This window comes from Glycine max, chromosome 19 (genome assembly GCF_000004515.6).
Source record: "Glycine max cultivar Williams 82 chromosome 19, Glycine_max_v4.0, whole genome shotgun sequence".
NCBI lineage: Eukaryota > Viridiplantae > Streptophyta > Magnoliopsida > Fabales > Fabaceae > Glycine > Glycine max.
The window spans coordinates 48,841,429-48,855,105 of record NC_038255.2 but is presented as its reverse complement, the minus strand read 5'-3'; the positions used below and the strand labels follow the sequence as shown (position 1 = coordinate 48,855,105).

The 13,677-nt window shown below is 35.1% G+C and overlaps 3 protein-coding genes across 8 annotated transcripts; all 3 read left to right on the top strand.

Moving 5' to 3' along the window:
- Positions 1-135: 135 nt before the first annotated feature.
- LOC100804868 (uncharacterized) lies at positions 136-4,041 on the top strand. 6 transcript variants are annotated; one of them, XR_005889974.1, is made up of 7 exons: positions 136-928; positions 1,026-1,103; positions 1,187-1,329; positions 1,483-1,553; positions 1,891-1,986; positions 3,208-3,616; positions 3,722-3,777. XR_005889974.1 is itself a non-coding variant. In XM_041012738.1 (7 exons), exons 1-7 carry the CDS (start codon positions 500-502, stop codon positions 3,802-3,804), a joined length of 993 nt encoding a protein of 330 aa, XP_040868672.1. In that variant the 5' UTR covers positions 313-499; the 3' UTR covers positions 3,805-4,041. The 6 variants fall into 6 exon arrangements, 3 of the variants coding, with proteins under 3 accessions (XP_040868673.1, XP_040868672.1, XP_003553719.1); XR_001386559.3 differs by lacking the exon at positions 3,722-3,777 and having other exon boundaries at positions 299-928; positions 3,183-3,322; positions 3,524-3,616; XR_001386558.3 differs by having other exon boundaries at positions 300-928; positions 3,183-3,616.
- A 143-nt stretch (positions 4,042-4,184) lies between these two features.
- Positions 4,185-8,952, top strand: LOC100817507 (uncharacterized). Its single transcript, XM_003554596.5, has 7 exons — positions 4,185-5,357; positions 5,494-5,612; positions 5,710-5,775; positions 5,877-6,074; positions 6,497-6,615; positions 7,708-7,813; positions 8,100-8,952. The coding sequence occupies exons 1-7, from the start codon at positions 5,123-5,125 to the stop codon at positions 8,658-8,660; spliced, it is 1,404 nt and encodes a 467-aa protein (XP_003554644.1). The 5' UTR covers positions 4,185-5,122; the 3' UTR covers positions 8,661-8,952.
- A 737-nt stretch (positions 8,953-9,689) lies between these two features.
- LOC100816980 (F-actin-capping protein subunit alpha) lies at positions 9,690-13,409 on the top strand. Its single transcript, XM_003554595.3, has 10 exons — positions 9,690-10,040; positions 10,120-10,235; positions 10,340-10,429; positions 10,989-11,053; positions 11,577-11,738; positions 11,875-11,953; positions 12,039-12,116; positions 12,382-12,456; positions 12,547-12,582; positions 13,029-13,409. The coding sequence occupies exons 1-10, from the start codon at positions 9,926-9,928 to the stop codon at positions 13,134-13,136; spliced, it is 924 nt and encodes a 307-aa protein (XP_003554643.1). The 5' UTR covers positions 9,690-9,925; the 3' UTR covers positions 13,137-13,409.
- The last annotated feature ends 268 nt before the right edge of the window (positions 13,410-13,677 follow it).

Sequence of the window (13,677 nt, the reverse complement as noted above, 5' to 3'; positions counted from 1 at the left end):
ACTCTTCTCTTTCAATTTAATTTAATTGTAGCGTAGCATTTCTTTACTGTGTTTGAAATCACCAGAGTGAAAAATAATTATGAATACCTTGCATGTTAAGACTCGTTTAAATTTAGATAACTTTAAGAATTTAATTTATTTATATTTCAATTTGGTCTGTAATTTATTACACTAACATTTCATGAATTGTGTCGTAATCATTATTCCGCTTCAAATATATTCATTTTAATTTTATTTTAAAGTTTTAGCGTTCCAGACATTTTGGGTTAATCTTAATAACCTGCCATGCTCTTCACTAAAATTATTGACGGAAAGTGATACCAAGATCGTAGCATCCGTGACCAATGGGGTACAAAACTCATGTAACACTGTCAACTAGAGACGAAATATCAAATTCGAACATTACCTAGGATGCAACAACAACCTTTTCGATGTCAATTATAACCCCAAAATCGAATTATTTGTGCACTGTTACTGGGTTGGGTCAACTCTAATTACAATGAGTTATCCTTCACTCTCATTCCAATTCGCACCATTACTCTCATTTTCTCTTACAGCATTATCCTTGCCACCATTACCGGTCTTTTCGAAGCGTTACTCTCCATCATCATCTTCACCTATCCCCAAAGCCACTCCCTCTCACTTATTGTCACTGTTGGGTTCCAAAACTCAGTCCTCAGCCGTGAATCCCGTGGTAGCACGCGGCCTCAAATCATGCTTCAAATTCCTCGTTCCTTTCTCTCCAGTGCAGCCTCGTCACCGGAAATTGGGTTTGGGCCTGCCCAAACTCACTGTCCCAAGTCAGAGAGAGGAGAACGAGCTTATTTGGTGGCCGCCAGAGCCCGTTTTGGAGCTGGCGCGTCTCGCCGTCGATTCTGGCGGCGACCCCGCCGCTATTCATCGCCTTCTTGACCCAACCATTATCCCGGTCAGTTTTTTTTTCTCTTTTTTTCTTTAGTTAGTTATCATTACCAATGCGTTCAGTGTTAATTGAACGCGTGGTGTTGTGAATTGTGATAGCATAGGTACCTGATTGTGAAGGATCAAAGGAAGAGCGCTGTGAGCTCACCAGAACTCGCTATGGCAGACGCTTCGTTTGTGAGGTTCCTTCAACAATAGAAATAGCTCATAGAGAGAAAGAAATTGATAGAGTACTTAAGTTGTATTTCTCTCTCAAATGTTGCAGGAACTGAACCTGTATCTGCAGTTTTTGTTTGAACTCATTGTTGATCGAGGTCCATCTGTTGGGTTGGATGTTGCCTTGAACCGGTTTGATCTGTTCCATGGTCACCTTTTTCTAGCGCTAGACTCTGGAAGACTTGGTATCTTGTATGTTCAATTGTTAAAAGTAGTTATTCTTATACCTTTTTTTTCCCGTGTTATAAGTTATATGTATTATAGATTAAATATAATTCACGTTTTAAGAATGTTTAGGTTTGTTACAGTTAAGACTTAAGAATGCAACAATTTCACATTTGGCAGATTCCATGCGAAGGAATACCCAGCATATGATAAGCAAGTGTTCCCGTACAATATGGGTTTTTGTCAGAGAGGTAATTGCTATCACTACATAAATGTTGTGTATAGTTCAAGTTACTTTCTTCTCTGCTAATCTTCCAGTTTATTGTAGGTTGTGTTTGGAAATTCTGTACTATTGTGTTGTCTGAATCTTGTGAGAGTTCTTCATAATTTTTATTTGTGTGTGCTTGTGTGTGAGGAAGAAGACATGAGATGGAGAGAGAGGGGAGAACATTGATGACTTATTTTGCTAATTTATGACCCTCCTTGTGAATGGCATGTATATAAATATTTGCTTGTCTTTTCCTATGATACTCAACTTTTGAAAAGAGACATTTTTTTTTCCTATCCTTTGCTCTTCTTTTCTTTCAGGGTCCAATGTGACATATGATGATTCAATGAATCTGAGAAATATTCTCTGGCTGGCTCCAATGCTTGGCGATTCTGGTGAATTTTGGGTGGCACCAGGTATTTTAACGGAAATTACCATATCTGTATAAAGTTCAAATGTTTTTTCATATGGGTTGTTGTGATTTGGGACCTTTCTTATTCCTTAGAGTGATACATTAGGTATATGAGCCTGAAGTATGGCGGCAAACAATGTTTTGAAGTTGATTTGTTCTTTTTGGCTTTTGAAATTATTAGATGTTGTGGCACTTGATAATTAGGGACATATACTTTCCCGTGTTAAATTCATTGAGTAGTTGTCTTATGTAGCCTGGTTTTTTAGTGTAAAAGAAAACTGGATTCTTTGAAGCATGTTCTATTACCACATTGCATTGATACCCTCTTGTGGTTACTTGCAGAGAGTCCTCTTAACCCTAACTGCATTGCACAGATAAGATTCTGAGACCCCTTAACTTTTCATGGATAACTGTTATACCCAAATAACAACCCAAGTCTTTGGTATAGGACACATTAGAAATCAATTAACTGTTCTTTTATGGCTCTATCACAAATCACAAGCTATCCCAAAAGCTTAAAGTATTTGGTGAAAGCTCATTAATGTCCTTATTACATCTCTAACACACCCCTTATGCCCTTTGGTATAGGACAATGCACAAATTCACCAACCTTATGCTGCATTTCAACTATTTTTTAGGAGAATGGGGCTGATAAGTATCAAGTCACAACCACTTAGTCAAGGAGGCTCGACGCTAGGTCAAGAATTAACTATCCCAAAAATTGTTAGGTGAATGCTCATAAATAACTTTGTTACATCAACAGTCTCCCTAAAAAAAACTTTATTACATGAATAACATGCTCTAAAATATAGTTTGAGGGAAAATGGCACATGATTTTGACTAATTGACCTTTAAACTTGTAGCAGATAGAATTCATTCAACCTTTTACAGTGAGGTAGTGACTACCTGAGTCTGGTACATAGATGCATGAATAAATAAAAGAACATCATGTTTTTGGGTATCACACTACCTTTTGCCTGTTCTCAGAAGGTTTTTACTTGTCTGTGTTCTTCCTACATCAAGTGAAGGTGGATGTCTACACTTCTGCATAATTTGAATGTTTAACATGTCTACTTCTGTGTTCATAGTCTGCATTGACATTGATATCTTAGAGATCTTCTGTCCTACCTTACTAAAACATCTATTCACCAATTTTTATCTCTTTGTTTCTGTTGATTTGAACTCAAACTGGATGCTTAGTGACTGATAGACCTTCTATAACTAGAGTCTATGGTAAGTGAAATAAGCGGGGGAACAGGAGGGAAGGTTGTAACTGTCAAAAGAGGAGCTGTACAAAAAAAGGAGGGTCCCTGGATTGCTGCATCTTGGAGATCAAAATTGTAATTGTGATTTGGGGGAAGCCTGGATCTTTTCTGTATTTTCTTCCTATTCTTGGTGTTGCACCACATTGGGGCAAGATCAGGATTTGGGTTCTTCATTAAAAATACATTCTCTTCACTCATTCTAATCCATTTTTACCAGTGACCAACTTTTCTAGGCTTTGATAATTAATCAATGTCTTAATAATATTAATTGCACAGGTGTTCTTGTAGTGCTGGATGCTTGTCCCGATGGAATCATATACAGAGATCTAATACCCGATTATGTAAATTTTGCAAGGACTATATATGAAGGTTAGGGTTTCTCTTTCTTTTCTAGGCTGCTGCTTTGTGAAGCCTGAAACTTGACAGTTTCTTTCAGAAAGGTTGACTTTTTTGTGTTTTCACCTTCCCCTGTAGATGATCTTGGGGATGTTGCTGTTGATGTGAACTACTTGAATGTTGGATCTGAAACCAGAAATTATCAAATATTCATATGCTGATGTTGGGTTCGAGATATGGCGTATGTTCACTTCCCAGTGATACACCAGCTTATATAAATGAAGATTGCCGAAGCTTAAACGAATAATGTATATGCCAACTTCATTTGTAGTGAAGATTGCATAGCATATTTCTTCCAATATGATAGGTTACTTGATAGCTATGTCAGGTACTGTATATGCTTGTGCAATTATTGGCTAACATGACAGGTGCCGCGGATGTTGACGTGGGTTCATGCACTTGATTGATTTTGCGTAGTCTCAGCAATCACGAATGATTTAGTTAGTCAGATTAAGCTTATGCTTGGTAACGCGTAAATTTAAAGAAATAATTACTTATTTTTAAGAAGTTCTCTTAATAAAGTGAAAAAACATGGGTCAGACTAAAGTGAAATAGAATTTTATATATATAAAAGGGATAACATATATACTCCAAACATAAGAAGCCTTCAAACCAACAAAACTACACAAGGCTAAATTAAGAAACACTCTTCATTTTTTTCCAATTTAAAATATGCACACTGGAAGCCCAAAATTAGTCCAAGCTCAAACAGAAGATTCTGAATTATATAAGAACTTGCTTGCATTGTTGAGTCTTGATAAGAATAAGTTGCAATAAATATCTCTCACTGCCGGTCCCATCCAAATGAGAAACATACGACGTGTCATGTAGTTGGTGTGGGTCATCCCTATCCATCCGATTACCAAATTAATCAATAAATAAATAAACAACGTAGAAAGTTTGCTTTTCTAAGAGAGGCTAGTGCGAGTGCCATAGTCAATAAGCGGTGTTAGTAATTTGGTAAAATTATAAATTTGGTGTTTTTATTTGTGTTAGAATTATAAATTTGTTTATTATATAATTTAATTCATGAAGTTAGTTTCTCATTTTTTTTATCATGTTATTATTTTAGTTTTTAATTCTAAAATTAGATATTAATGGCCTATCACATTTTTTACTGAATATGTATCCTCACGTGTTATATTTTTATTAAATATTAATTTCGTGAAGCGTGACAGGTCAAGAAAACATTAACTATTAGCGTTTAATTTCAAAATTAAAGACTCAACTAAGGAGTTCAATTTCAGGATTTGGAACTGAACCAACAGGATGAAAAAAAAATTGAAGAATTAAATTATAAAGATATCAAAATTGAATTTTAAGATAAATAATAGAATCAAATTTGCAATTTTGGTTGGAAATTTTGCTACATCCATCGTTTTCTCGCTTTGCTACTTGAGCTGAGCCACTATCTTCGCGCCCCATTCATCGGAAACTCCATTCTTCTCTTTGTCTCTCTATTTTCCGTTCCGTTTACCGATGCCCCTTCTCGATCGCGGTGATGTTTGGAAGAGCAAGGCGCGATCCTTGCAGCTACAGTTCCGGGACCGTTTCCGGGTCGCCGTCGACCACCATTGGCGCCGCCGACACCACCACACCTTTATCCCCTCTGCCGATGGCTACTTCTCCTCCACCATTCAACGCTGCCTCAGCCGATTTCGTGATTTCCGAAGGGATTCATTGCCTTCTTCCACCTCTTTCTATCGTAAACGAGGTACTCAATTAATTACCTTAATTATTTATTCCGTAAATTCAGATATAATAATATTGTGATCAAATGAAATACACGATAGACATTATTGGCTAGGTTTTTCTTTTCACTTGACCATTTTTTGCCTATATATCTACAGTGATTAAGGATTTCAGTTCTGAGGAAGATTCAGCTCTTGTTCGTACGATGCAAGCTGTTGCGGTTCCTGTTCTTGGAAATGTCTGTCACGTGTTTATGAACGGATTAAACCAGGTGCAGGTATGATATGCCAATTTCCAAGTATCTCATTTGGTTTATCATATCTTGCATTCTGATATTTGATGTGACTGGTGTGTGTGTGTGTGTGGAAGAACAGGTGTATGGTTTAGAAAAACTGCACTCCGCGTTGCTGCATAGACCTAAGGGCAAACCTCTTCTTACGGTACGTGCTCTTCCAAGTTGTGGAATATGAATATGAATCTTCGCGCGTGTGTGTGGATTTAATTATTTGACTTGGGATTGGTTTTGATTATTCATTTTCAGGTCAGCAATCATGTTGCTTCCATGGATGATCCGCTTGTTATCGCTTCGCTGCTTCCTCCGAGTGTTCTCTTGGATGCTAGGAATCTCAGATGGACTCTTTGTGCCACTGATAGGTGTTTTAAAAACCCCGTGACTTCTGCATTCTTTCGATCAGTCAAGGTCTTGCCAGTTTCTCGGGGTGACGGGATTTATCAGGAGGTATGAATCCAACAGACAGTAGCTAATAACCTTGTGAAACATGAACTTTTGTCATGTAATTTGAGGCTTTGGACTCTATGACAATAGTTAAACTCTGGAGAGATTTGTGGCTTTTGGTAAAGATCTCACTGTTCTTAATTTTTAAGGTTTATTATTACTCTCCTATGACTTGAATGATTCAATTTATCTTGTGCTTTCCTGTTAACAATTTTGTAAGTCCTTCGTGTCCTTCCTATTCTAGGGGTGCTTTTTTATTTTTTTTATTTTTTATAGTGTAGTCAATTGAGTATACCTGCCTCTATGTGTTTGTATTGATATTTTTCTCTGTCCCCATGTCTCTTGCTTCCTTCCCCTTTGCCTCTCCAAACTGGAACTTCTCTGGTTTGTGATGATTGTAATTCCAACTACTTTCTCTGCTTTAGGGAATGGACTTGGCCCTTTCAAAATTGAACCATGGTGGTTGGGTCCACATATTCCCAGAAGGTAGTCGCTCCCGGGATGGTGGAAAAACAATGGGCTCTTCCAAGAGAGGTGTTGGGAGGTAACAATCTGTCATAGTATTTTGGAGTATAGTGTTAACTGAAAAATTTGCATGTTATGCAAGCCAGTTCTCACGCAAACTTTTACTTGTTTGAGTTGTTTCATAGGAAGACTATTTTCTGATTGTTTAGAGTATTATAATTTAATTGTTGACTGAAGAAATAGTTTGTTCTTCAGAAAATGTTGAAGATGTTCCATTGGTCACTTCAGAATGGAAAAATTACAAATTTTGTTCCTTAGTTTTGACCTGATGGTTAGTTTTTTCCTTAAAACATTGAAATTAGTCAATTGATCCTTAGGAATTCTTTTTCTCCTCCCACTGTCATCCCTTTTTTTGAATTAGATTAAAATTCAGATGATAGAATTTTTTAAATTATTCACAAAATCTATTTGTTGTTATATATTGTGTGTCTAATTTATTTTACCATATATTCAAATGGGAACTTAGAAACATAACTTCTGTTGTTATTATGCTGATGAATTCTGAAAATGAAGTAGTATATTATTACCAATTTACCATTACTTGCCTAAAAAATATTGTTATTTGCTCAAATGACATTAGACTCAATGAAGTTGAGTGGAAACCAAAACTTAGTGAACTAAACACATTTCAAATTTTATTTGTGGAATTGAAAAAGATATGTAAATTTGTTTTCTCTTTAAGATTTTAATGTTTTTATTCAGACTTATGATTTATTTATTTTATTTACAAAAGCATGATCATATAAATTTGGATGTGTTGATATTATGCATATACATTATGAATTTTTAAGGTTATGTTTGTATGATGTTAATGTCTATATTTGTCTTTCTGCTTTTATAGCATGTTTTAGTCTATGTTCAGATTGGGTAAAAGATATTATTTATTTATGCCATGATACATAATAACTTAGAATTAGTTTTTAAAATATCTTGTAACATCTGGGATGTTTCAGATTTGCGCTCTATCATCTCTTTTACTTCTAGTAACCTTGTTCATGAGTTATGGAGTCAATACTATATTTTCATCTGGTATATTTTACTTCTCTTTATTTCTACTATTTTGTAATTTATTAGTGTATAACTGCTTCGTGATTTAAATTTTCCTTATCAGGTTAGTCCTGGATGGAGATAGCATGCCCCTTGTTGTCCCATTTGTACATACAGGGATGCAGGAGATTATGCCTGTAGGTGCTAACTTTCCCAGAATAGGCAAGATGGTATGGATTCTTGATCCATTTGCTTGCTTTAATCAATCTATGAACCTTCCAAGGTTTTAATTGCTGCATGGTATTAGAATGCTAGCTTTAGTAGAAATGCTGTACTCATTGCCCCTTAACTTTTGGATGTTTTTTATCTCCCTCAGATCAAGATGTTCAATTAGAGAGTTTAGATTCTGCATGGCATGGCATGGCATATGTTTTTATTGATATGATTAATTTTAATTATTTGTATTTTTCCGTTTAAATCTTACTCTCATTGGCATGACATGCTTGGATTCTCTAGGTTACAGTGCTCATTGGTGATCCGATAAATTTTGACGATATACTTGAATTTGACATGGAGAAGGGCTCGAATGTGCCCAGAAGACGACTATTTGATGCAGTAGCATCTAGAATTGGTGATAGGTTGCATGAGATGAAGGTCCAGGTTGACACTATCGCCATTGAACAAGAAATGCAGCTACAAGATAACTCCTCACACAGCACTGACCGAACATCTGAAATATTGCAGCAGGTTGATTGGGAATTATTTGGAATGGATAGCTTCATGTCTGTAGAAGATGATTCCAAGCAGAGACAAGAAACAGTTCTCCTCCGAAATGTTAGTGTTTCTCAGCATCATCAAAAATCTCATAGTGATCAGAGTTGGAGAGCTGGGTTCTCATACAGGATGCGTGATTATATTGATCAGATGGAGCTTGTGTCTTTTGCTGCGAGAGGTATATTTATGAATAATGAAACGAAGAACTCTGCTGGCCGTAGCAGAGAGATGGGCCCCTTAAAGGCATGGAAGCAGTTTTTGGAAGCTAATCTATTAAGGCAGTGGAATTACGTCCATTACTGAAAAATATAGTTCCTATAGAGGTTGTAAATTCAAATCTTCGGTTTTCGATTAAAATAATTCAGTTTTTTGTTAGAAAAACAGTTAAACGCAGTAGAATTCCCGAGAATTTGTAACTCTAATAGCTAACTTTTTCGATTAGTTTGATTAAGTTGCAGGGTGGAATTATATTGTGGCACGCGGTCCTGAAGATAGAACTGTAAAAGTCCTTTCGTTGTCTTTTCTATTTGAAAAAACTATGGAAGGCACCTAGGAGGAGGACAGAAATAAAATTCATGTAATATATACATAGTTATTTACCAATGTATACTCTTATTTTTTAGAGAATATATTTAGTAAGTTGTATTTTTCATTTTCTAAAAATATATTTAAGTTCTTCTAGAAAATATATATATTTAAGTTAAAAAAGTAAGTAGTATATGTTAAAAAATCTCTTTCTCTCACCCGACGAACACATTGACTATCATTTAATGTTTTCACTTCTCACCTTAACAAGGAACAAATTAATTTACGTCAAATAATCATATATAAATCTTAAGATCGTTTTAATTTGACCTTAATAATCTATTACATGACTAAGATTTAATCTTATATTCTTGTATCTCACTTAATAAATAGTATTATTTTTCTTAGCTCAATTTTATGAAAGAGAAAGTTTACCATTTATAAACAAAATTATTATATACGCAATTCAGTATTGATATTTAGTTTGCTTAGTTTTATGTTTTTTTTTATCATTTACCAATTAAAAACTTATATTTTGAATGAGTTGCTACTTATTATGTGTAAAATTAGTATATCTAGTGTTAAATTGACGCATCAAACAAAGAAAGCTTTAAAAATAACTACCAACATTATTCCCTCACGGATCAATAAATTCGTTTATCTACTAGTCAATGATAGAACAGCAAATTGGGGAGAGGAACATTGTTACTTGTTAGGCATTGGATTTCATTTGACCTTATTTAGCAAATTTATTGTACCGGCAATGTAATCTATAGTGTTGAGCGTGATTGTGGACCAAAATGATTTGAGCTGAAACCGGGCGCCATGGTCTATAGACTACTTTACAGATCATACACTAACGCCACACTACAAAACGATGTAGTAAGTATGATTATTAGACGAGACTGGGCCCATTGTGGAACCCACGGGCCTGATTGGGGAAGAAGCGTTCTCTTCTCTATCATTCAGAAAAGACGAGCGAGATCTTCATTTATTTTATTTCTATTTCAAATAAAATCGTGTCTTCTCCTCTGTACTGAGACATGGCCGAAGAAGAAGAAGAAGAAGAATCAGAGCTCAGCGATAAGCAGAAAGTGGAAATCGCGAAATGGTTCCTCCTCAATTCTCCTCCCGGAGAAATCCAATACGTTGCCAAAGGTTCTTCTTCCTTTTCCGCATTTCCTTTTTCGCTATCTATTGTTCTACATTTCAATTAATTCCCGAAACGTTTGTGCAGATGTGAAATCCATTCTCAACAACGACGATTTGTACAAGGAAGCCGCTTCCGAGGCTTTTCTCTTTTACAACAAATCGCACTTGATTTCCCTTCCAATGTCCAACCGAAGCGGAGACGTAACTCTCTCTCTCTCTCTCTCACTCAACGACTTATTTTCCTAGGGTTTCCTCGTTAATTTTTTTCTCTCCAATTTCTTACGGGACTTAGCACGTGCTTGCAGGTACTGGTTACTTCTTTTGGTGAGCTTGAGGGTAATGCATTTCTTGAACCTAGGACTGCGCAAGTAGCAATTGTTGATCATGTTAAACAAGTAAGTCCTCTCTCTCTCTCTCTCTATTTCTCTCTTTGCGGGATCAGCCAAATACGAACTCAATTACTTAAACACTGTTTCAGAAACTAGTTCTTGGTTTTGAATATGCATGCCAACTCAATTTCTTAAAAACTGTTTCAGAAGCTAGCTTTTGATTTTGAATATACACTGTTTCATAAGCAAACTAGACGTTTATTGTACTCACTAATTTTAATTTCTTCGATTCATTTAATTGTAATGAAGGTGGAAAAAAATTAAAGGTTGTATTGATTGTAATCTGGATCATCATGCATTGATCTCAACGTTAGTATTGATGTGAACTGTGGAGCATTATAAGGTTCAACTCTGCTTATTAAACATGCCTGCTGTAGCATGGGTTTTCAGCGAATACATCAAAATCTCAAGAAAACTTCATTGGAAATTAGGGAACTAAGCAAATCATGAAAATTTTGCTATTGTAACCAATTATGACTTTTATGATGAATAGGTTTAAGTGCAATACTGCAGTAGTCCAAGTTGTATTGCTTATTGTCTTATGATAGTGTGCTCAATGTCTCAGGTTTGTACAGAGGTGAGACCTGCCACAGACGAAGAACTTCCATCTCCATATATCGAAGAATTTCGGTAATTTTCTGAATGTTCTGTGATTGAAATATTTTATGACTGATAATCTGATGTTCCTTTACCAAAGTGAGTTTCACAATCTATTCACGGGCAGAACATACTGCTTCATGTTAACTTTCAATGAATTTATTTCTCTTTTCAAATAAATTTATCTCAGTTGCTTAAGTAATTTATTATTCCTCAACTCTTAATTGTCTGAAGTCGTTTACATTAGATTGAATGCGGAAATTTCTTCTGCAATGTTAATTCAAATACTTTTAATTGTTGTTCTGTACTAGATTTGTGGTTTCGATGTAGCTGTTTTATTAAGAATACATACTGTATTTTTGTTAGGAAGCAGACTCGTACTGGTGCTACTTAATATCTGGCTATTTACTCTTTTAATAAAATCTATATTGGTCAACATTTGAGTTGAGGACATGAAGTAGAGATTCACCCTTTAAATAAAGTAACTTAAATACCCCACTCCTAAATCTTTCTTGTAATATATAGTTTGCATAAACCAGGATTTTTTTTCCTGCAGATGCAATCTGGATGCTGAAATACTTAAATATGTTGAAGAAACTTATCCAAAAGGTTTCTGCTCTGTCTACTGTGTAAGTGGGAAGGATGTAGAGGGCCCGGGTGCTGATTTTGAGCTTGCTGTGGTAATTTCTGCTGCTAGGCATAGCCCACAGAATTTCTGGTGTGTAAAATTAGTTGACTGAAATTCCAACTACTATTTTTGATGGCTACTTTCTACTTTACTAGTCACACAATAAGAACATTGATGCATTAATGATGTCAATATATTTTAATTTTTCTTGGCCTTTTGTTTATAGCAACGGAAGTTGGTGTTCAGTATGGAATATTGAGTTCAAAGATGAAAAACAAACAGTGGAAGTAAAGGGTAAAATGCAGGTAATGTTATGTAGATTTTTTATGCATTGATGTGAATGACACGATGCAAGGCTCTTAAACATTATTTTTTTTAACCCATTTTCAGGTTGGTGCCCATTATTTTGAGGAAGGAAATGTGCAGTTAGATGCAAAACATGAATGCAAAGATGCAACTCTTTTTCAGGTTACCATAGATCAGCACTACTTAGACGTTATTTTTATTATGTCTGAATGCAATGGTTAAGTTATATGTGCATGTCCTTCCATATATTTTTTTGCAATTCAATGTACTTGTATCCTGCAAGCCTGAGAATATTTCAGTAAATGTCTATTAAATAAAAATGATAAGTTTAGATATAAATGGAATATTTATTGAAAGACGATATTTATCTATTTATGTTTCTGTCGAAGCTTATCTATTAATATTTTATCATTTGATTTTATTTCAGGCTCCTGAAGATTGTGCACTTGCCATAACAAGCATTATTCGTCACCATGAAACAGAGTACCTTGCTTCTCTTGAGGTTCTGACTTTGTCTTCGTGTAGCTAGGGTCTTTCATTCTTTCTATTGTAATGACGTGCACATGATTTACTAATGATCATAACTTGACAGGCATCATATCTAAACCTTCCTGATTCTACTTTCAAGGTAACCATTGTTATTGATCTTCCTGCATTTTTTTTGTCTAAGCTTCAAATGTGGCTTTTCTGCAAAATCCATGGCTTTTCTTGGTTCCTATTAAAGCAATCCCATGGAGCTAACCCTTTCTCATTAAGCATCCATGTCATGATTCAGATGAGACCAAACTCATCTAGATGTTTTTCTTTTATCCTTCTACTGACTTGATTAATTCATTTTATTGTTCCATCATGTTAAGTGACATGAATGGTTGCGTGAAATTGATAACGCTTGCAACAGTGTGATTATTGAAGTTATGTCTGTTTTGTGTAATTTATAAGATTAATCCGAATCATGCTTGGGTGTATGAGTAAAAGCGGTGATAAAAAGGGCCTAGCTGTATCTCATGCTTTGTAGTTTAAATCTATAGCATTATCTGTTGAATTTGAAGCCTTTTTAATTGCAATTATCTGCAGGATCTTCGGAGAAAGCTTCCCGTCACCCGCACCTTATTTCCATGGCATAATACTTTGCAATTCAGCTTGACAAGAGACATCACAAAAGAACTTGGCATTGGAAAGTAAATACACACAGAACAAATAAAAGTTTGTGTTTACTCGATGGCGACAAGTTCCTCATATATTCACTACATGTCATTTGATCAAGTCAATCATTCTTTGGGTTGACGTTCGTTATATTCACCCATTTGCTTCATGAAGTACCCTCCTTTGTCTGAGTAAGTGAGTATCTTCCACTGATGTACTGTAATTCTTTTTCTTTTTTTTTTACATTATTTGTATAGCAGAAGAGTTCCTATTGTTTCTAGCCAATAGCCATATCATCATAACTTCGAAAAATGTTATTTTTAGTTATTGTTGATTGATTTTTGTGGTATGGACGTATAATTTACAGCGATTTTTTTACCATGTGAGGATTAAAAATAACATTTTTTGAAATAAGGACAAAAAAATGCAAATTTAAATTTGGGAGACAAAAACAAAAGTGACCGAATTTGAGAAATTAAAAATATATTTAAATAATTTTTTTTATGAAAACGTATGGTAAAAGGTCATTTTGGTCAACGAGTGAATATGGTATGCGAGTGAAAAAGAAAAAGAAGGAATT